Below are 24611 nucleotides of genomic sequence, written 5' to 3' on the forward strand. Positions count from 1 at the left end.
TTTTTCCTTTCTTTGTTAATGAACTTCTCTGTTTTCTGAAGGAAAAAAAGGAAAAGAATATTTGCAAAAGCACTTTTTTAATTTGTATAGAAATCTACAAATGCATTTGTTCAGTGACATTTTTTAATTTCTTTTATACGACGGTTTCTACAATCTGCATATTTATTCTTGTATTTGTTTAATCTACCATCTGGCATCTGTTCCTTTTTTTTTAAAAAAATTTTTGTGATATTTTTCATTTTCATTATTTCTAAATATTTAACATTTTTATTATTATTTTATGATATCACGGGTTGAACCGTTTGATTCGGAAGGTTGAACCAATGACCCGGAAACCGGAGGTCAAAACGGCTCCGTTTCCGAGTCGGTTTTTAAAACCTTGCCTCTTACAATGAGTAAGTGGTGTGGTTTTGTGAATTTGTGGCCGACGTGGTGACCGCGAAACTAGCAAGAGAAGGGTTTTAGTGTTTGTTTTGGGCGAGCAGGGTTCAAGGGTTAAAGAGCCAGCCTCCGATCGACAGGAGCCTCCACTCTGAAACGACCGGAGCTCCAAATCGATCAAAGCCCCAAAACGGTAGCTCTTCCTTCTCTTCTCTCGTTAATTAACCAATGAAGGAATATTGCTATTGTTTATCAGTTCGTCGGCCATTTTACCAGCAATTCATTTCATCTTAGAAAACTTTTTTTTTTTGGTTTTCTGTAATCATTCATTGAGTAATTTGATTTTTGATATATGGATGCATTTATTGATTCATAAAGGAGTGTGAATGATTTTATCTGAATGATTGTTATTGAGGAGGTGTTTGGAAACGCCGTGAAGCTGAAATTACTCATCGCTATAGAATTTCAGATTGAGAAGATTCCATGCAATGAAATAGACTCACTTCAACTAGAAATTGGATTTTTTATCTTAGATGTGAACATGTACAAAAGGACCGACCTCCTTTTATATAATCACGTAAAATGTCTTATTGTAACTGACGAGCTTATTTGCTGGAAAGCTGTTAGCTGTGAGAAATTGAGTACCAGAACGAAAATATTTAATTCCCAAATTCTTTACAGAGGCTCCCAACATATTATGGCTCTTTACCTCTTGGAGTTTTCCGTATTAAAGTTTGAATTTGTATTTTAATTTTTTTATTTATTATATTGGTTCATTCTAACCTTTGGGTTCTTGTTCATGTGGTTTATGTATGTCTTATTACTTATTAATTTACTGAAACGAATGCACACTTGTGGGCTTATGCTAGACGCTTAAATAGTACTCATTTTGATGCCACACCAGCATATTTTGAAAGAACGCTCTTTTAGTTTTTTTGGAAATTATTTTTCTATGTTTTGGAAAATGGAGAGAGTTTCTTGAAATGATTATATTTTTCCCTGAAAAAAAAAACCGAAACAAACCTCAGCAATGAGTTTCCTTGTTTCTTTTTGTTGACATGGCATGAATGGAGAACAGGGAAAATGAAAACGACTTAGACTTAGTTCCTGAAAACGCTATCAGTTACCTATTTTGGTGGTCAGAGTTGATCTCATTAAGTTTCTGTGGAAGATTTGAGTGGGAGTTTTGTAAAGCTCCTTTCTTAAGATGCTTCTCAGCTTGCATAACATTATAGCTGGCCAAACATCAACCAACTTGGCTATGTCATGGTTAAGTAAGCTAGTCTCAGATTTTGCTTGTGTTGAAATCCTTTGGCAGAGGTAGTATCAGTTTGCAGATTGACTGCCCAGCCTTGTCTGTAATTTCACTTGCATCCTTGTCTGTACTCTCTATGTATTTATTCCTTTTATAGGATGACTCTTATTCAAATTACTAGCATTTCTGTCAACTCCTTTCATGAAGTAGGATTGCAACATGGGTGGGATAGGCCAGGTTTAGGTCAACCAAAACCCAATCCTAACTTTTGGGCTTAAGGTCTGAGCTTGGACCGAGGCTGAGGTCAAGCCCGAGCTACCCAACTTAGGCCTGGCACAAACTAAAATTTAACACACTCGGGTTGGGCTTAGGCTGGTCACCCATGCTTATGTGGGCCTATTGGGTTCAATGTATTAAATGGTCATAAGCCTATATAAACCATTAGATAAGGATAGAGGTGTAAAACGTGGCCCACGGGCCTTGCCTCCCTCCCCTGGGAAATTTTGGGGGTTGGCCCGGCATGGCCCGCGGCCCGAGCCCGTGCGGGCCACGGGCTGGGCTGGTCCGTGGACAGGGCCAAAGTTACTTATTTAAAAATTGAAAAAAAACTTAAAATTTTAATTTATATGAATTTTGATGTATACAATTGCTTTTATATACAATAAATAAATAAAATAGTATAATAAAATTGAAAAAATGTTTATTTTATTAATATATTATATACTATATATTATTATATAATTATAATTTATACAATATATACTATATTATATATAAAATATATAAATATTATATATACTGTATACATAAATATATATAAAATATATATGGGCCGTGTTGGGTCGTGCCAGCCTGGCCCATTGACTTGAAACCCCAAGCTCGGCACGATCGAGCCGGGCTGCGGGCGGCATGGCCCGATTTACGCCTCTAGATAAGGATATTTTATGTCTATATGCTTGTATGTATGTGTGTGTTTGTATATAAGCAAGTAAATATGTATGCAGCTGGGATGGTTCGGGCTGGGCTTGGATTACCCAAGGGTTGGGTTAGATACAGCCTGAAAAATGAAATAACTCGAGGTTTTAGGTCAGGGTTCAGCGCAAGGAACTATAATCCAAGTGCAGCAAATGCAAATTTTGGGTTAAATGTCAGTTGGGGGAACTTTAGCTATTGGGTAACACTATTTTAACTCTTCAAAAGGGTATCGGGGCACATCAGTTTGAGCAGGGTAAATAGTTTCAATGCAGGCATGAAATTTTTGTGAACTTTGTAACTCATGTTAAATAAGTTTAAGAATATAGTCCATGAATACTTTCATGTTTTCCATAATATAATCCATGAATACTTTCATGCTTTCCATTAGAAAATAACATAATTTTTACCTTTCTGAGTTCTTTAGGATCCTAGGAAACAAACTTGCATTCTTTCTTATATTGGCCCGGTTTTACATAGTCCAGCTATGGGTAGAAAATTTGAAGAAGTAGCTAATTTCAGCAAACCAGAGATGTTGGAAGCTGCAGAGAACCATGAGATTAAATCTGAGAGAAAGAAAAAGAAGAAGAAGAAGGAATTCAGAGACAGTGATTTCATTGAAGAGGATAGAAAGGTAGAGCTGCTTGGGAATCAGAAAGAAGAAGTTAAGAGAAAAAGAAAGTCTGAAGAGGTTGAGGTTGTTCATGAAGAAATCCAAATTTCAGAAGCTTCAGAAGGTCCTTGTAGAGAAGCCGAGGACAAGAAGAGAAAGAAAAAGAAGAAGAAAGAGAAGAGAGCAGAAGAAGAGAATTCAGGCAAGGAACTCGATATTGATCATGGTATATGCAGCGACAACCCAGAAATATTGGATAAGGAGGACAGGAAACAGAAGAAATCTGATGGTGTTGTAGGAAGGAAAAATGAAGATGAAATCAAGATGGGTGGCAATGAAAGAGATGAGGCAGAACGTAACAATGGTGTGGTTGTGTCTGGAAAGAATACACAAGAGTCAAAGTATGCACCTTTGAGCTCGTTTGCTGAATCTCATCTCCCTGATGAGGTACTTGAGTGCTGCAAGAACTTCAGCAAACCATCACCAATTCAGTCCCATGCTTGGCCTTTCCTTTTGGATGGCCGGGATTTCATTGGGATTGCAGCCACTGGTTCAGGTAGCCTCCAGTTTCCTTTCATAAATTTACCTTGCCAATTCATGTTCATTCTTACAAAATACCTGTTTTTTGTTACAGGTTTTAGTCTACTAAACAATCACATTTCCATATTTGGACTCATTTCTTGATCTGTTCTCATGGTAGGTAAGACATTGGCATTTGGTGTTCCAGCTCTTATGCATACATTGCACAATGGAAAGAAGAAAAAGGAAAAGAGATTAAATCCTCTTTGTCTTGTACTATCACCTACAAGGGAGCTTGCTCAACAAGTATTCACTCTTCACCACTAAATGTTTTACTCTGTCAATGCATAGTGTACAACAATTTATTTTCAGATCTTTTAGTCAATTCTATCAACTATTTCACAAAGAGATTTAGGAAAACCTCTATATTTGAATATATTTTCAGCAGGTGTTAAATATCTGATTGTAGTCTATAGTACCATTGTGCTCATATACCACTCTATAGGCATACTTCTCAGATTCTTAAAAGTAGTAGACTGACCTATCCTCCATGTTGAGGTGTTGGCCATAATGCATATATAGGGTGGTGATTTGCCCTATTTTTGATAAAGTGGATACACCTTTGGTAGGTTATTGAAAGCGATCTTTTAAAAGACAAAAACACCATTGTGTATTAACATCCTTTGTCACTTGTTTGTTTTTTCTCTTTCCGCAGGGGTAGTGCTTATTTATAAAAGAATGTGATATGCCTCTACTACTACTATTACTTGTTGTTATTGTTGTTGTTGTTGTTGTTTCTGTTGTTGAAAAGTTTCCTAGTTAAGGAAGCTTGCTGGATTGCCCCTCCTATTTCTGCCATGAGGAACCCTCTGGATTATATGCATTTTCATTCCCCCAGTCCATATGAGCCATGCATCCCTTGTAATGGAATTCCTCAAGTTACAGTAGTTGTCAATAAAGGTCAGGGAGAGGAATAGGGGGCTTTTGAGCCCCAAAAGAAGTTGCTACATGGCAGATTGTTAGGCCAGTTAGAAAATTGTCTGGCCTGACTAGCTGGCAAACAATAATGGCATTATGAAAGTAATAATTATACTAATGATGATGGCCATGGCCTTCTTTTTTTTTTGATCAGTATCATATGGCCTTCTTTTTACCTTGAAGCTTATTATTTTCATGTCCAAATCTTTAACCAGTATGGAACATCCTTGCAAATTTTCTTTCTCCATTTTTCCAAATGGAAGGGATCTTTATATAGATTTTGGGTTTCTTTGCTTTTCTTTAAATTAGATTAACTAGTAGGTGGAAATATTTAATTGTTCTTATTTCTCTAAAACATGTATTCTTGTTTTGAGTTTTGACTTTGTGCACTGCTGACAGATAGCAGATGTTCTGAGTGATGCTGGAAAGACCTGTGGTGTCAAGTCAGTTTGTTTGTATGGAGGAACTTCCAAAGGACCTCAAATATCTTGTTTGAAGTCTGGAGTTGTAAGATATTTTGATATATTTTCCCATTTTATTCTGGATTTTCTGCAGTTGTAAATTTTATTTACTACATCCATTAACAATTATTGCATGCATAAACCTATATGTTACCCGTGCAACTCTTTATCATATTTTCAACCTTTATGCCATGTAGTGCTGTGTCTTTAATCTCTAATGAAGTAGCTATGGTGTTTTTTTAAAACCTCATGGCGGTCTAACCTAAGCCTTTGAGGCTGTTTCATTTGATGAGAGAGCATTTAATTAGCCACTTAAGAAAAAGAATCCAATTATATCTGGCCTTGTTCACATTAGCCCCATAACTTGCTGCAAGTTACACTTGTATTTTCTCCCTACATGTAATTATGTAAAAAAAAATCTTAAATTTCTGTGTTTTTAATAAACAAGGTGGGAAAGGTATTTCTTTCTGCAATATGTCAGAGGGTTAAAAGTATGAAACTTGTCATATGGGAAGAGGTTGATAGACAGTAAGGAACATATGGGCCCATTTCTGGAAGAGGTTAGAAGTCTGAAACTTGCCATATGGGAAGAGGCTGATCTAGTGAGGAACATATGAACCCATTTCTAGTTGCTGTCTCGGTTGCCAAGAGTAGTTATTAAAGATGAGTTAATGAAGTTTCTCAAACTAAATGCACTACTGTGTATGAATACCCCCCTGCACACACATATACAAACACAAACCAACAAAAATAAAAAAAGGGGAAGAAAGGTTTTGCAAGTTTTTTGCACATGGAAACTCTCAGATTTGAACACTGATAAAAAAAAAACTCTCAGATTTGGACCTGCCTTCTCATACACTTGGCCTCAATTGCATTGCTACCAACAATTTTATTTATTAAGCCTTGACAAAAGTTGCTCTTAACCTTTGCATAGTGCTATGATTTCTTCCATCCAATCTTATGCAGTATGCTTTTTCATGTGGTAATTAGGATATTGTTATTGGGACTCCTGGCCGTTTGAAGGATCTGATGGAAATGGGTGTGTGCTGCTTAAAAGAGGTGTCTTTTGTGGTGAGTATAATATCTTGTAAAGAAGTCTGTTTGGTGTATATCTACTCTTATTGCTTTTCTCCATTGTCCATTGGATGGGTAGTGCACATGTTCTTTCCTTTTTTGCTGGTAGTATTAGTGTTGTACATCTGAACCTTCATTTTGACTCACATGAATGGGCAACTTTTTGCATCGACACAAATGAGAGATTTTGATGTATCTGGAGACACATTTCTCTTAGTACAGTGTCAAATTATGGCAAAACCATTAAGAGAAGGGAAAACAATTTTGGTGATATTAATCCCATTTGTATACCCAATTTGTTAAGAATCTCATGTAGATAAGATCTGTTTTGAATAATGTTAATATTGAGGCATGGAGGGCTGCAAACGGGTTGGATTAAATTGGGTAATACCTAGATCCAATTTTGATTAGTAAATGTTTGGATTCGAATCAAATCTTATTCATTGGATCCAGATTTAATTCAGATATTGAATGCCGTTAAGAAATTAAACTAGAAATGTTAAAAATTTATATATTATTATAAATGAACTAAAATTGACTTTGATATTGTATATCATGAATAAAATGAATCGAAGAAAGCTTTCTATTAGATTTGAACCTATGACTCTTCTCTTTTCTTTCTTTTTAATAAGCTTGAACCTCTGATTCTTTAGTAAACATAGAATATTTAAACAAACTTTGTTAATAGATAGATTATAAATTTTGTGTGTATGTATATACATGCACACAGATGAATTGTATTATATTGGATCAGATGGGGCTTGATCTATATTCCTTCCAATTATAAATGGTTCAAACTTGATTCACCCTTGAGCAGATTGGATTTGAATTATAATTTGAATAAACAGGTACTCTTTGCAGCCTTGATGTTGCTCACTAAAGTGCTACTTTGATTTGTCAAAATGGGAGCTAATTAAATGTAAGCATGGTGGTGTTCAATTCATCGGTTCACATGCATAAATTTTATGGTTGGTGGGGTCCTCAATCTTCATTTATTGCCACAGTATTAATCTATCCATTAGGGCAACAAAATGCAGTAATTTCAAAGTGCCTAGGTGAGGTTGGTGATGACATTGATGATGTGCCTTGGCAACTGAATGGGGGCCTAGGTGGTTACTTGATGAGCCAAAAATACATTCATTAACCAGAGGCTGATAATATCAAGCTGCATAGGCTAGGCATACAAAACATAGAAAGATTTGAGGGTGAAATATAATTGTGGGATGGGGGATTGGGGGTGAAGCAAGTATAATAACCTACTCAAGGATGGCAGCTCCTGCATTAAGTTTACTTCTTTCGAATTCACCTCTGAATTTTTGTTCAAGTGATGTGGATTCCATTGGCTCTTTGATAAGTGACATACATCCACAATGACTAGTTGAGGGTGCAATTCAGATAGGTTGGGTCAGGTTGAGTTTGGGCCTTGTTCAACGCTCTAGGCCAAGCCTGAGTTTATCAACAGAGGCCCACTTGAGCTTTACCCAACACAACTTGGGGCAGGGTTTGAGCTCGAGTTGGGTTGGGCCAGGCTTGGTTGGGCTTGGGCGGGTCAGTTGGGTTTGAAAAAAATATACGAATATATTTTTGTACAGCCATCTTTGTGGATTATCTGGGAAGAAAGGGATGCCAGAACCTTCCAAGAAAAGGAGAGAATTTTTTCAGAAGTGAAGGAGTGTGTATGGGCATGTTGATGGAGAAATCTCTAGTGGTTGATAGGGGTGCAAGTCAGGTACCCATTTTGAAGTATTTACACAACATTCTGCCTGGGCCCTCTGGCTGCGCTCATTGGAATTTTGGCAAATGATCAACCCAAGCCCACCCAAGTTGCAGCTCTAGTGGTTGATGGGTTGGAGGAGGTATATTTGAGAATCATTACTTGTGGCTAAAGGGAAAAGGAGGTGTCCCAGGTAAGGCTGCAAATGGATCAGGTTTTATCCAATTTGAATTTGAATATGATCCGTTTAAGTTGGATTCAGATATACATTTAGCTACAATTAGATCATTTAGTATTTGAATATGTGATCTGCTTATTAATTGGATCAAATTCAGATATTGCTTGGTGTAAATGATCTGGTTTAATTATATATAAGCATATAGAAAAGACCATCTGTTGGATATTGAATTGAAGTTGGATCTCCTGGATTCTTATAAGATCAGATTTGGTTACACATCTATTTGTATTCAAACCAATAGGTTTGCAGCCCTATCTGGGTGGGATGGGAGGTGCAAGAGGTTGTGATGGGAAGATGTGGAAGAGCAGCTACATGCTATGTGGTCTATAGGTTCTTTTTGAATAGTATCTTTATTATATGGTGTTGTTTTTCTTTACTTATTATTTTTCAATTCGGGATGGATTCTTGTTTCCTTGGAGTACTATGGCTTGTAAGAGCAAATTCATAGGCCCATGGAATTGGGCAAGGTTCACTTATATACAATTGCTGGTCTACCATGAAAGCCCATGCAAACCTGAGAAATATATGGTTCAGTTTCCAATAGAGTGTTTGGCGAATAATAATATTTTTAAACACTATTTTATGATATCTGTAATTATCTATGCATACCATTAGAGGGATGCATGCTTGCAGCCTTGGGCTATTTCATATTATCATTTCAAAGCAAAGTTGCTGGCCAAATTAGTTGTGTTCTCATTGCTTTAAACCTTTTTCCCTTTTGATACTAATTCATGGTGTCATGTACTGTCAACCCAACTCAACTCAGTCTTAATCCCAACTTTTTGGGTTGGCTCCATGAATCCTTTCTTGCCACCTTGCTCTATCAAGAGCCATGTTTTCTGTCAAGCTGCAAGTCCTTAGATCATTTTTTACCATTTCAGACCAGGTTTTCTTCGGTCTTCATTTTGCTCTTTAAGAGCCTTCTACTTGCAGAATGCACATCACTTCATGCCATGTTTCCTTTTGATATTTCCTTTGCTCGTTTACATCCTTCTACTTGCATCAAATACTCTTCATTGATGTAGTCATTTGTTGTCTATGCACATAAATAAACCATTTCAATTCGCTTTCCTCATCTTGTCACTAATTAAAGTTATTCCAAAGTCCTCTCTGGTGCACTTGTTTCTGATTGCCCTCTCTAGTTTTGCCACTCATTCATATCAGTTACTCATTTTTTGAGCATTTTTTTCTTGATTTCTCAACACTTTATCCTTTATGGAAATGCTGGTCTTTTAAGAATTTGCTTTTAGTCTCATTGGTATATACTAATCACGCAGCATGCTAGACATACACACCTCTACACTCCAACTACCATGGTGTAGTTCTATGGACAATGTCCTCTTTAATTTTCTTCCTCATTATGAATGGTTGATCTGACGTACTGGAAATGGTTTATTTGGGGTATCTCTGATCATCAATCTTAATTTTACCACCATTGTTATTATTGCTCTATTTTGTTTACAAAAAATGAAATTCACATATTCTGTCTTAATCCGATTTGTCTTGATTTTTTTTTCTCTTTGTGAGTCTAAAGCTTCTCTTTATCATGTACTATGAAAAAAGGCCATTATCCTATGTGTGCTCCAGGATGTTGGGAGCAGTTGACAGGATATTTTTGCTCAAGATTTCATCACTATCATTAATTTAATTTTCATTGTAGCAATTGCTTAGAAATTGTTTTTCTTTCTTTATATGCTGTATTAATGAGATTATATTTGGTTTTCCTATTCTCTTGCCACAATTTAAGATGCCGGTCTAAATTGCATAGTATTGTTCAGTTGTGAGGGAGTATTTTCTTTGAACATGACTATATTTTATGACTTGCTGGTTGTGCATTACTATTTCCTGTCTGTAGGTTCTAGATGAAGCAGATCGAATGCTTGATATGGGATTCGAACTAGAAGTCCGTTCAATATTGAGTCAGACATGTTCTGGTGTGTGATGGGAGCTTATTCAGTCTCCTCTCTCTCTCTCTCTATCTCTCTCTCTTCTTTGCATAACATAATACAATCATTCTCCCTTGGATATAGAGTTCCAATATAAGTATTTCTAAGAACTCCTTGTCTAGCTGGTGCATCCATGGTTTAAAATGTTGCGAAATGTCGTCCGACATGTGTCGCTGTCGCGACCCAGCGAAATAAACTTCACAGGAATTTAAAAAAATATAATATATCTGTTGATATTTTGACCATTTTGGTAAATGTCGACCATATCGTTCCAAAAAACAAAAAAATATATAATATTTTGAAATATTTCCAAGTATATGTTGATAACTCAGCATGTATTTGAACTACAAACATCTCATATCAAACAAAAAGAGATGTTAAAGGGGAAAAAGAAGAGGGTTTTATGTTTTAGCTTGTATATTTGGAGCTGGAGTACAACTTCAGGATCTAACCAAGCACAAGAGTGGTCATGCGCTGAAATATCTTTTTATTGGAAGCAGGACGTTCAGCTTATGGAACTTTGAAGAAATTGCTCTCATCTTGATTCAGATATGCAATAACCCTATTTCTCTCTCACGGTGAATAACCATGAAAAACCTAGGAAAAAAGAAGAGAGAGAGGGCAGTGGAAGGTGTGAACTCAAGGTCGAGAAGGAGGAGAATGCCCTTCGTCTTTTTCTATTTTTTTCTTGAAGGGCTTCATTGAGTGCTGGTTTGCTGCTCACTGGTTGCAGACACTCTGCGTCTCTTCGAGATTTGAGGAGGCTGAAGTTCATTGAAATGAAATTGAAACCTTAGCCTTAAGTTTATTTAAACTTTAAAGACTTGCTATAGACCATCACAAAGCAAGCCCTAAAGTGGAATCTTTAAAACACCTTTATAAACATGCTACAATGCAAGAGGGTCTATTGTAATATTATAGACCTCATAAATGAAAACTTATAAATAGAATCATTATTTCACTCTTATTACAGTACATGAAGGTCTACAGCAATAATGTAGACCCTCACTTCAAGAGCCACTAAAATGAATAAATAATAAGAAAATTAATATTTGAGATAAAATATACAATATTCATTAAAAAACAAAAATAAAAATCAGAAAATGTTAACTAGTTAGTATTTTTATAAAATATTTATAAAAAAGAATTAACAAAAAATAAAAACAAAGGAATAAATTAATTACTTTATAATATAAAACATAAAATATTTTTCAAGCAATAAAATATTAACTAGTTAGTATTTTTAAAATATTTGTTGAATTCAGAAAATGTTTATTAAATTTTATAATAAATCATATTCTACATTTAATATAAAAATCAGAATAAATTTATTAAATTTTATACTAAATCATAATTTATTATAAATTTAGTATTAAAAATCATAATAAATTCATTAAGTTTTATAAGAAATCAGAACTTATCATAATCTTAATACTACAAAAAGGAGAATCAGTTTATTAAATTTATAACAAAACATAATGTATAATAACTTTAATATTTAAAAAACCAGAATAAATGTATTTCTATTTACTAGTGTGAAATAAATATATTAGAATTTATAATAAATCAGAATGAAAAATAAGAAAAGAAAATATTGGGTAACCTTGTAAAAACATGAAAATGCATAATAAATCATTAAATCATCATTTACTAATTTGTTATTGATCTTAGTTTCTTAGCTTTATATAATGGTTGGGAATAAGGTAATAGTCTAGAAATATGTATTAATGCTTTTTTTAAATCATTTTACAAAATATCATTGCATATTTCCACATATTTCATAATGTTTCCACAATGTTTCTAATTTTTACAATATTTCCCCTCGACATTTCCGACATATGTTCTATATTTTGGTAAGCGACATTTCCATCGACATCGACATCGTCATTTTAAACCTTGGGTGCGTCATTTGAACTGTTTGGTTGATGTTTTTACCCATTTGAAGCTTTGGTACTAATTCATTGCAATTTGAGTTTCTTTGGATAGTTGCATGTACTTGTTAACATTTTCCGCTTGCAATTATTGTTTTTTTTATTGGTACTTGCAATAAGAGTTTTTTTTACTGTCCACTTTGAAGCTTTGGTACTCATTGGTATTCTAATAGTTGAAGACTTGAAAATTTTATTTGAATTTTATTAATATCACTTGTATGAAACCTAACATATGGAAAATGGATATGTCCATGTGTGGTTCTCTTGGGTCATTTAGTGTGCAGATTCTACTGAGATTGAAATGCTCTTTCAATATTGGAAGAGTTTTTTTTTTTTTTCCGGTTTGGGTAATGAAATAAATTCTTAAAAAAGAAGAAAGTTACAGGGAAGTTGACCAGAAGTTACCCGAGAGAAAAGAGGAAAAACAACAATATTCCCCAACAATACTCCAAACTTGATGAAACAAAGAACACAGACCAAACTAAACAACCAAACCGGCACAAACCACCATTATCAGCCCATCAGCAAACCCGAACAACAAACTCTTTAACCAATGACGACAAACAAACCAGACCCTTGGATTCGACCAAGACCAGACACTGAAAACCAAAGACACTCTGAAAAAATAAAACCTTTCTACGTAATAACTTTCTTTGATTTCTATGCCTTTTTGTTTGGACTGATCCCAAATAGACCCCCTTTCAGTCTAACAAACATGCTTGAGACCAACATATTTTGATGTTTTCTCTGATTTCTGAATCTTCTCACTGCAAGAGAGTTCCTCCTCGAGATCTTCAGCTTCTTTGGTGTTTCATTAATCCTCTCCAGCTCCAACACCGAGTTCCTTTCAAAAATCTGACTTTCAACTAATACACCACTACACCACCCCCTTCATTGACACTCCTTACCTGTCCCAATTCAAAATGCCATGATTACCTTCATTCCCTGAAAAATTTCCTTCTGCATCTTCAATGGCATTATTATTTGTCACTGGCATCTTATATCTCTCTTCTAGTGATCGATTTGATCAACTACTCAATATTTGAATGCCTTCAGATTTGATTTGATCACTACTTGGGTAAATCCATTTGCCTGCCAACAGGGTTGCTAGACACAAAAATTCTACAGCATTCTTTTATCACATTTAATGAAAGCTTAATTATTAATAAGAAAAGGCCAGACTAGTGATTGGTTTGATCTGTACTCGAGTAAATCCATTAGGTTCATACTATGGAGGTATGTGGAGAAGCGTCTTTGGATTTGATTACTAGAGTGGTTAACTGTGGCTAGGTCTATTCCTTGAAGAGCAGAGATAGTCTAGTGAATTCCCCCTTGCCAAGGGAAGTCTATCATGTTAAATCTTGATTGATGTTTGCTGGGAGATGCTGAACTATCAGGAGCTAGGAGTGAGAAACAAAAATAGTGTGAACTCTTATATTATGGTCCTATGATTTCAGCACTGTAGTGATGGTGGATGATTTGTTCCTTCTTTTTTTTCGTTGTCTTTTCAGTAGTTCACCTTTAGGGGTTGCTGTTAGATCAGAGGGTTGTCCAATATTCTCTCTCTCTCTCTCTCTCTCTCTCTCTCTCTCTCCCTCCCTCCCTCCCTCCCTCCCTCCCACCTAAAGATTTGTGGCCTACCCCTATATATATAAAGTTCAAAATGTGCTGCTATATATATATATATATAGCAGCACATTTTGAACTTTATATTATTGTGAATGTACTATGATGATTTGTAATACTCAATGGATTTGGAGATGATAATTTCCTATTACTAGTGCTGCTATATTCATATGAAACTTTCATGGGAGTTATTCCCACAATATATATATATATATATAGCAGCACATTTTGAACTTTATATTATTGTGAATGTACTATGATGATTTGTAATACTCAATGGATTTGGAGATGATAATTTCCTATTACTAGTGCTGCTATATTCATATGAAACTTTCATGGGAGTTATTCCCACAAGATTGTTTCCTTTCTTCTCCCAATAGAATATTAATTACCAAAAAAGAAAAAATAATATATATTTTGGCAGAGGATCTAGTTAGTTGGTGAATATTGGTGTTAAACCAACCGACATGTCTGTTCCATCAGCTCACAAACTATACCGACTAATAGGTATTTTTGGTACATTTTTCTGAACCTTTCTAACTTGTACTGGCACTCTCCTGATAAGTAATTTAGCGAAAAAATGAATATGTCAATCTGACTGGAAAAGCCTTTCTGTATTTTCTTTTATGTTTAAAGTGTAAAAATTTATTTCATACAGCTTTAGAGATGGTTGCATTGAGAAACTTTTAGTCTTACTTCTGCATCCAAACTGTTTCATGTGCTTCATATCTCCCCTTGAGTACTACCGTCAGTATAATTTCACAAAATTATGTCTCTTTGGAAATTTATCCTCAAGTTCTCTTACGGACTTGTAATTAGAGATATTTTCAAGCCAGAAAATTTTTAATTCATATTAGCCTATTTGTGTTCCAAATTTGTTCCATGAGTTGGCATAGTTTAACTTGCAGTGCGTCAAATGGTAATGTTCAGTGCAACATGGCCCCTTTCTGTTCATCAGTTAGCTCAAGAGTTTATGGATCCAAATCCTGTTAAGGTATAGTTCCTGGTTTATAATTTGATCCTTTCAAGAATTCATGTTCACGTTTGTTTGCACAAACAACTTGAGTCTTTACAGGTTGTTGTGGGTTCGGAGGATTTAGCAGCAAACCATGATGTTATGCAAATTGTAGAGGTATGTTTCATTCTGAGATTAGACAACTCTTGATGCACCTTAATTATTATAAGTTTTCCTTTATTGTCTTTTAGGTGATCAAGTATGATCTCTATCTGATTTGTAGGTTTTGGATGACCGCTCACGAGATGCACGTTTGGTTTCCTTGCTAGAAAAATACCACAAATTCCAAAGGTATGCTTCCTCCCTCAACTGTTACATCTTTTAACTAATTAACATTAAAAATAATTTTATTAATTCTTAGTAATTATTTCCAAATCAATTTATTATTTTTAATAGTTTTATTAATAAAATTTATTTTTATTAATTAATTAATCTTAATAACATTTATTTCATTTTTATTTGTTAGTTGATTTGAAATTATTGATTGAATAATTTTAAAAATTAAATTTCTTATTAAATTTCATTAAAATTGAAAATTTAGTTTTTATTAATTATTAATTTTATTAATAACATGAATTTCATTTTTATTAATTTTGTTAATTTCATTAATAAATTTAATTTATTTTTATTAACAAATTAATTTTAAAAATTTATTAAATAATTGTAAAATTTAACTTCTACAGTTGCCAATTTTGCAACTTTTATGTGCGTCCATCCTGTGGATCTCTTTACCTGCAACCCATGGCAAGGTTGGTAGCAGCAAATTTATATAAGACCTAGACGTGTTTTCGGAAAACAAAATAAAAAGTTCTATTTATTTTCTCTCTCTGATCAAACTGGAAACTTCCCTGCCATTTCCATTATTTAATCAAAACAGCAGAAAGCCTTCCCCTGCCTTGCTTTCTTTCAATCAAACACTCCCTACAGGTCTACAAAGAAGAACAAATTGTATGGAAGTCATCCATATTATCTCATTGAAATCCAGAAACAAAAAAGTATTCCATACCATGGAATCCCAACGAATGCCAGTGAATAGCAGTGCCTTATTAAGACATGAAACAGAACTGCTTGGAACACTCAATGTGGAGGTAGTGCAGATCTGAGCTGACATCAATGTATAAAGACAACTTTGAACAGTGTAATTTTGGTTGGCATATGGGATAATTGGACTGGGTCCCAACTAGTTGTTTTGGGATGACACTGTTTAATAGAAATGGGTGGAATATTGATGGGCTGCAAGGAGGATTTTTGCCTCTAGGTAGCGGAGCTGCCATGAGAAGTGTTTTAAGCAATAGTTCTGCTTACATTACGGCCTACAAGCGTCTCCTGTTTGGGAAATTTCTTTCCTTTGACCAGACTATCAATTACCAGCAAAGCCTGACAGCTGTTAATCCTGAAGACATGATACCATTTCCTGCTGATACCATGCCATAGGGATGAACATACATTCTCCGGTTATTGGACAAAGAGATGATGTTGCACTCCTATGTTACTTGAATGAGCAATATTCATGGTTGAGAGCTCAGGCAATGAAACTACATCAAGGAAGGAATCAACATGGGAGTGGTGATTGAATGTTTCAGAGAGGCTAAAAAATTCAGTAATGGTTGATTTTGCCTTCTTTGGTTGCAAATAAGAACTCTCAGGTTGAATACATGGAATAGCAGTGCAGATTTGAGTTGGACTTGAAGGCATGCTGTTGTTATGTAGTCTCTGCAACCAATCTATTGATTTCTTTCTCTTGGCAAGCCACCTTCAGGAGCTCAATTAACTGCTTTACATAGTCATCACTTTTTCCTCATCACCTTTTATGCATTCATCCATACTCTGTTGGAGTGAGTAGCATTCAAATACCTAATTAATTACAAGAAAAATCATAGAAAAGGGAAGCACCAAATCAAAGATCAAACAAAATATAGAAAAGAAAATGTCATTTAGAAACCACACAGGAACATGAAGATATAAGGAGTCAGGACCATTTCTTTACTTCCTGGAAAGACAGAATGATTTCATTGTCCTTTTCCCTTGATGCTTCTGTGGCCAAGGATCTATTCATTGCTGAAGTGATCAAGGATATATACTAAATGATAGAAATGTTTTAGACTTTTATTATAAACACTTCTTTTTTTCCTGGAAAGAGAAAGACAGAATGGTTTCATCACCAGAGTTTGCAAGGATCTGTTGCCCAAGTATTTCAAGCATGGTAAAGCTTATTGAAAACAAAACATCTATGTACAGTAGTAATGGTGGGATGCATCTCTTGAGACAGTGCACTCAAAGAGATGCTCATGGTTACCAGACTGATGTGTTCAACTACATTTTCTAAAAGAATTAAAAAATAAAAAAGCAAAAAATTTAGAAGGGATGGGGAAGGAAAGAGAGTGAACGCTGAGCTGGACATTGGAAAATGAAACTTCTTAAGATGCTCTTGTATGGCGCTGATACTGACATGGATTAATGGTTTTATTCATTTGTAGAGCAAAAAAAAAAAAGTGAAAAAACTCAAAGAAACCAGAAAAAAGTATACTGCTGACATGTACAATGTTGTTTTAGTGGATAATTTCTTTCTGATCAGCATTTAAGGTGACTATGCCCTATTCTTTTGATTCAGAAAGTATATTTTTGAACAGGAACAGGGTATTAGTTTTTGTCTTGTACAAGAAGGAAGCAGTTCGTGTTGAAAATATGCTTCAAAGAAGGTAATTCCTCATATTATTTACCCTGTCACAGCCAAGTTAAGCAAATTTTTAGTTGTAGAATAGATGGTGCTGAACCCATTTATTGATGCAATATGTTATGACTTATAGGGGATGGAAAGTTGTTTCTGTACATGGTGACAAAGCTCAACATGACCGTACGAAGGCACTTTCATTATTCAAGGAGGGAACCTGTCCGCTGATGGTAAGTACAATTGTAGATTAATATGATACTGATGTAACTGTTATGCTAAGCACACAGTGGACACCAAAATTGATATGCTTGGATATTGTTGATAGTACTGATGTAGCTGTTACTGGTATTATTGATATCACTTATTCACACTTGGATATTTTCATTTGGGAGCATAGTAGTCTTTAGTCATGTGAATATGACAAAATATCTTCTGATTAGAACCTTTCCCGATGGTTTGATGCACATTTTATTCTAGTCTCAAATGTATATACAGGATATCAGTGTAAATGCTTGGATATTTTCATTTTGTAGGATGGCAACTTTAGTCATGTGAATATGACAAAACATCTTTTGATTGGAACCTTCCTAGATGGCTTGATGCTCATCTTATTTTAGTCTCAAATGTATATAGAGGATATCATTGTAAAAGCTTTCCATATTCAATTACTCTTTTCATGCAATTGACATATGGTTTCAAAATTAATCTTAAATTGGGGCATCTATTCATTGTTTTTGAGGCTGTGCTTATCCATTTTCAACGTGACTCAGCAGCCTCAATCAAAAAACAATTCTAACATTGTAGAACATAATTATTGAAGTATCTATTGTGTTTCCATGTGTATCTTGATTTTTTGTCTGTATCCATGTGTATCCAAGGTGTATCTGGATATGTTTTTTAAAAACTGCCTTATTGATACACTTTGTGTTTCTAATACTTTGAACCTTGATCTTAGGCTGCTGCATCACGAGTATTGACTGACTAGTTAGTTATGCGGTCAGTCTGGCCCTCGACTGACTAATCAGTTGCTAGTTGATGCTTTTTTTACTGGTCTGAATTGAAGCATTTGACCAGGCAGCTGGTGGAGGATTGCTTCATGTTCTACAACTCCATCGGTGGCCACTTTGACCCTGTTGAATGACCTGGGCCAAAGCTCCTTACAATAGGCTTCAATCTGACAAAGCCGTTCAACAGTCAACCATTCTTTTTTTATAAGTAAACGGTCAACCATTCTTCTATGGTCGCAGAATCATGGTAGTTTGAATTGAAGCGTTTTATCAGGCAATGGTGGATGAATGCTTATTGTTTTGCAACTCATTGTCAGCCACTTTCTTTTGAACTTCCTGAATCAAAGCCACTCCTTTTTCCTAGATCCCTAATGTTGCCATACCCCTCATGCTCCATGTTAGAGAAAATTCTCTTGCCATTCTACCAAGCTTCAAAGTATTGGAAACACAAGGTATATTGGAAAGTCAATTTTAAGAGATGTATTAGGTTCAGTGATTTAAAAGGCATACTTAGGCGCTCAGACGAGGTGCATTTTAAGGTATGCGCCTTGCATAGGCCTCAGGTGCAACACTTTCAAAAGGCGGGCACTTGGTGTGCCTTGCGCTTCATCCCCTATTTGCTAATGTTCATTCATTGATCCTAATAAAATGTCTTCTTAAAAGGCAATTAAAATAATGAAATCATTTTTATTGTGTAAGGATTAAGAATTTAAGACCCTAACATGGACTTCTTCAGGCTTGCCTTAAGTGGCTTAGTACAAAAATGACTCGTAGAATCAAGAGTGCAAGATATTTTACATCACATTAGCTATTTGAAGTAATGCGATTGAAGAAAAAAAAGAGATTATGGGTTTTACATGCTTGAAAATGTTTTATATGTTTGATATTATTTTTAATTTGTAATTTGAATACGCTTTACATGTTCTGCTTTTTTAATATTTTTGCACCTTGCTCGAAAAGGCACTCACCTCACCTTGCACCTAGTGCCTTGGGTGCAAATTTCCCTTGCTCTTTTGTAACACTGATTAGGATAGTGCTTTGGATATGCATGGATATGAATGAAGCATCAGGATATGCATCGATTTTCTAGGTAAGTCAAATAAATCCTAACAACTATGGCCCCATTTGGCACGTCTTTCCACGCGGTCTTTCGGCTGCTTACAAGCCGAGAAAACCGAAAATCGGTCTATTCCCGTTTGGCACGCGGAAGATCTTGCAGCCAAAAGACGGGGTGCCAAAAAGATGGGGGAAGCCCTTTTTGGGCTGATTTCGGAAAGCTCCAAATGATGATTCCCGTGTCTTCTGCGTTTTAATCTCACGCGGAAAACCTGAAACAACGCACAGAAAGATGCGCATCTGCCAAATGGTCTTCGGGCTGCCCAGATCTTATGTCAAAAGCTCAATGCGTCTATTGATTGTCAGAGCTACGAGAATATCTTCTCAAAAAGACTTGCCAAACGGGCCCTATATTAATAACAACAAATACAAGTTTTATAGGATTATAAATAAGTTATTTAAACAGAAAAAATCATACTTCTTATGGTTTATAATAAGTGTGAGGTATTGGGACACAATTGGTAAACATTGAAAAATGATGGAGGAACTAAAGAGATGTACACATATACCTTAATTTTCAGCAAGTCGATATAATTTATCATAATATTTATTAATATATAACAATTTTAGCATTTATTGACAGACATCCACAAAGAAGAGAAAGTTTACTTAAAAATCAAAATCCATATCATTATAGCAAGCAAATGGGGTATGGCATAGTACTGGCCTTATGGTCATTACAACCTAATGATCAAGGTTCAAATCTTCCTATTGCCTACTTATAGTTTTTATACTAAAAATCAATGGTGTGTGAAAACTTGTCTTAAATGTAGGAATAATTAATGAGAGAGAATTGAGAAATGGAGTAATTCCCTTCAATGTAGGAGTCCTTAAATAGAAAGGTTAATGAGAAAGAATTAATTAATGAAAAATTAGGAGTGGAGAAAGGTTAATTAGAGAGAGAAATCAACTTAGATGCTAAAATCCAAATTCAAATATCAAAACTTGTCTTAAATGGAGAAATTAACGAAACATTATTGAGAGGGAAGTATTGGTTGGTATGTTTAGAATATCAGCTTGTATTGGACCCTATCAGTCGATACAGCCACAAACTGCCCAATCTGGGCCCGTGTCGGAATGATACATGTGAAAAGAAATGGAACAAGTGATTTCTACATGTTCCGTGTATCGGTCCCTTGTTGGAATGATATGTATGTATCAGCCAATATGGGCCAATAAATTGGGAGATTTTAAAACTTGCATTCTACATCAGAACTCCAATATAGGAAGGGTTTATAAACTGCTGCCCTGCAGAACTATCCACTAAAGAGCTAGCTGATTTAGAAATTCTTCTAGGTGAGATCTTTACTCTGGTGCTAGTGCTCTTGCTTTCCTGATAGGATGTTTCAGGGTTTAAGAACCAATATAATCATCTCTCAGGCATTCAGTTATGACTTGGGCATCGCCCTCCAACTCAGTGCCATAATTCAAAGAATGCATGAGCTTGAGCATCTATAGAATCACCAATCTTTGCCTTGATGGAATAATTGTTGTAACTTGTAAGTACATGAATAAAATCCAACTCTTTCATTGCTAAATGAACTTCCTATGCTAGAGGGGTTTAGTACTTAGCAGAACACCCATTAAATTTGATTTGATGACCCTAGTGTCTGTGAGTAGAGGACAAAACAATATCATCTAACTAGTGTCTATGGAGAAATCTTTGAACTTGTCCAACATAAAAATTTAGAACCCCAGTATAACAGTGAAAAGTTCTTTGGGTTAGACCTGTTATGGGAGATTATGGATCTCATATGCTTCAAAGGACAGCTACTAAGGCACGCCTCCACTTGATTGCAAGGAGCTAAGAAGCTGCCACTCCCAAAGCAAATCTGTAGAAGGTTCAAATGTGGCCCAAAACGATTAAAGTGTGCTTCCAAATACCAGTAGCATAGTGGGCAAATGAACGAGTGATTAACTGACTCACCATCTACCTTAAACAGGAAGCACATGAGGGGGAGGGGGAACTTCCAAGTCTATGGAGCATATCAGAGGACTTTCGAGTGAACATGTTCTCATCAGAGTTCCCTTTTTTATGGTGAATAGGGTTTCTCCCAATAAAGTTACATGGGATAGCTAGAGGAGCAAAATCCTGTGGGCAATATACAGAGAAATTGCTCTTGGTGTCCTAGAATCAGTAATGGTATTGGTTCTGGAGGGCTCAAGGAAGACATCCCTGAGACAATCCCCAAGGGAAAATGTTTTGATATTTTCAAATTCTCTCTGCATCATATGGAAGCTGAAGTTGCGAGAAATGTGAGGGGGGAGAGATAGAGGTAGAAGAAACAATGTTCTGTTACAAAAGACAATGCTCTTTCTAAAGGGATCTTAGTTTCCTTCCAGCCCATCTCTAAATGAATCTGGATGTTCTCTGACAAATAACAATCTTTAAAATATTGGTTAACCACTGTTAGGATCATGTATTGGTTTCTTGCTTGGAAGGAATTCAGAAATGTCAGCACTGATGATATTGCTCCCCAGGAAATCTGGGTCCCTTTGGGCATTGGGGTGAGTAGATGTTCAAGATTGCTATCAGCCTTGAACCCTATTAGATTTCAGGTTCGAAAATAGGAGAAAAGGTATAGAGGAGAGAGGAGAAAGAGTAGAGAGAGAGCAGTAGAACACAAGAATTGAAAGGAAGGATAGAATCTGAATGTTCTGCCGCCTCCACTTCTATTTAGTATTTATAGGTTATGCTAATTACATGGAAAGGACAGATCTGCCCTTAGTATTTATATAACAAATATAACAAAATAAAGCTGAAATAAATAACAACTGAAATAACAGATTGACCACCAGTTGACCCTAGGATGACTAGAACACATTCTACCCTACGAACATAGTGGAACCATAGCTGTGGGGCCCACATCAGTGTTCTCTACACTCCCCCTCAAGTTGGGAATAAATGTTTATCATTCCCAATTTGGATAGATCTGCCTATAATTTCTTCCTTGGTACATCTTTGGTGAGGATATCTGCGAGCTGCATGTTGGATGTGATGTACGGGAGACACACTTCTTGTGATGAGACCCTCTCTCGTACAAAATGTCTATCAACTTCAATATGTTTAGTTCTGTCATGCTGCACCGGGTTGTGTGCTAGATTAATAGCCGCTTGATTATCACAATACAACATCAGGGGCTTCTCATACTGAATACCCAACTCTTCAAGTAGTGATCTCAGCCATAGGATTTCAGCCACTCCGTTAGCCATTGACCTGTATTCAGCTTCAGCACTGGATCAGTAGACAACACTCTGTTTTTTACTCCTCCAAGAGACAAGGTTACCTCCCACTAGGGCACAATATCCAGAGGTAGACCTTCTGTCATCAACACTCCCAGCCCAATCGGCATCTGCATAGACCTTCACCTTCATGTGATTATTATTCTTGAACAGTATACCCTAACCCGGGCATCTCTTCAAGTATGCTAATATTCTTTTTGTTGCAAGAAGATGTATGGTCCTAGGAGAATGCATGTACTGGCTGACAACACTAACTGCATAACTGATATCTAGCTGAGTGAGGCAGAGATATAGCAGCTTTCCCACTAATCGCTGGAATATAACCTTGTCTTCAAGAGGCTCTCCACTCTCTGCACTAATCCTGTGGTTCTGTTCAATGGGTGTATCCGCAGGCTTGACTCCTAACTTTTCAGTTTTCGCCAACAGATCTAGGACATATTTCCTCTAAGAGACAAATATCCCCTGCTTAGATCTAGCAACCTCAATACCCAAAAAATACCGAAATGCACCAAGATCTTTCACGTCAAACTCTTGATGAAGGAGCTGTTTGAGGGACTCAATCTCATGGCTATCATTTCCTGTCACCACAATATCATCAACGTATATTGCAAGTAGTGTCAGAGAAGACTCTACCCTCTTGATGAATAGGGTATATCTGACTGGGCCTGTACATAACCGAACTTCCCAAGTGCTAGTTTGAATCTATCGAACCAAGCTCTAGGTGACTGCTTCAAACCGTACAATGCTTTGTTGAGCCGACGGACCTTCTTACCTGTCTCTGTATCATAGAATCCAGGAGGCAACTGCATGTAAACCTCTTCCTGTAGGTCTCCATTCAGAAAAAGCATTTTTAACGCCCATTTGGTACAAAGGCCAAGTGTGGCTTGCTGCAAGAGATAATAGAACTCGAATGGTGGTCATCTTGGCTACCAGGGCAAAGGTCTCCAACTAATCTATACCATAAGTCTGGGTGAACCCTTTTGCAACTAGCTGAGCTTTATACCTCTCATTGGAGCCGTCCGCATTGTGCTTCACATTAAATACCCATCTGCAACCAACTGGTTTCTTTCCTTTGGGCAGATCAATTAGCTCCCAGGTGTTATTTTTTAACATGGCATCCATTTCAACCTGCATTGCATCTTTCCACTCCGGGACGGATAGGGCTTTTTACACTGTTCTTGGAATAGGGACATTGGCAACGGAAGTAAGATAGGACCTGGAGGTGGGAGATAGGCGATCATAGGATAAAAACTAGGAAATACAGTGGGCTGTAGATGTGGTGCAATGCTGCTTCCACTTACGGACGACAATGGGAAGGTCAAGGTCATCTGGAGGAGGTGGAGTGGCAACATTGGAAGAAGTCTCTGTGGGCCCTGGGACTGTAATATCTGGACTTGGAGCTGCAAAAGAGATTGGAGCTGGCCTTGACTGCTGATGACCGGGATCAACCTGCTTGCATCGCCTGTGATAGACCCTCAACTCCTGATCCCTCTGACCACCCTCATTATGGTAGCCTTCATTACCCAATGGAATAGGTAAGGGAATAGCCCCAAAAGTATGAACTCTACCCTCACTGCGCTCCCCCTGAAGAAAGTGACCCAAATCCCGACTCGCACTGCTTTCCCCCTGAAGAAAGTGACCAAATCCCAACTTACATTGCCCTCCCCCTGAGGAGAAACCCGAGAATAATAGGGTGTCTCCTCAAAGAAAGTGACATCCATTGAGACAAATCTTTTCCCCGAGACAGGATCATAGCAGCAATAACCCCTTTAAGTTTGTGCATAACCAAGAAAAATGCATTTGGAGGCTTTTGGTTCGAACTTGGAATGATGAGGTCCGAGAAGCTGAACA

At 36.3% G+C, this 24611-nt stretch overlaps 1 protein-coding gene across 3 annotated transcripts in view; it reads left to right on the plus strand.

The window, feature by feature from the left end:
• Positions 1 to 397: 397 nt before the first annotated feature.
• The window catches only part of STRS1 (DEA(D/H)-box RNA helicase family protein), a 30298-nt gene continuing 6084 nt past the window's right edge, over positions 398 to 24611 (plus strand). The window contains exons 1-11 of one of the 3 annotated variants that reach the window (XM_088961149.1): positions 398 to 574; positions 3036 to 3777; positions 3922 to 4046; positions 5118 to 5225; positions 6170 to 6250; positions 10061 to 10139; positions 14617 to 14702; positions 14784 to 14840; positions 14947 to 15014; positions 17354 to 17422; positions 17531 to 17624. In XM_088961149.1, the coding sequence (XP_088817275.1) occupies positions 3096 to 3777; positions 3922 to 4046; positions 5118 to 5225; positions 6170 to 6250; positions 10061 to 10139; positions 14617 to 14702; positions 14784 to 14840; positions 14947 to 15014; positions 17354 to 17422; positions 17531 to 17624 (1449 nt within the window). In that variant the 5' untranslated portion in view covers positions 398 to 574; positions 3036 to 3095. The remainder of the gene's footprint in view (positions 575 to 3035; positions 3778 to 3921; positions 4047 to 5117; positions 5226 to 6169; positions 6251 to 10060; positions 10140 to 14616; positions 14703 to 14783; positions 14841 to 14946; positions 15015 to 17353; positions 17423 to 17530; positions 17625 to 24611) is intronic. The other 2 variants (XM_088961150.1, XM_088961151.1) reach the window with 2 other exon arrangements.

The sequence above is a fragment of the Nelumbo lutea genome, chromosome 1, assembly GCF_056320005.1.
Source record: "Nelumbo lutea isolate HS-2025 chromosome 1, American lotus-T2T, whole genome shotgun sequence".
Lineage (NCBI taxonomy): Eukaryota > Viridiplantae > Streptophyta > Magnoliopsida > Proteales > Nelumbonaceae > Nelumbo > Nelumbo lutea.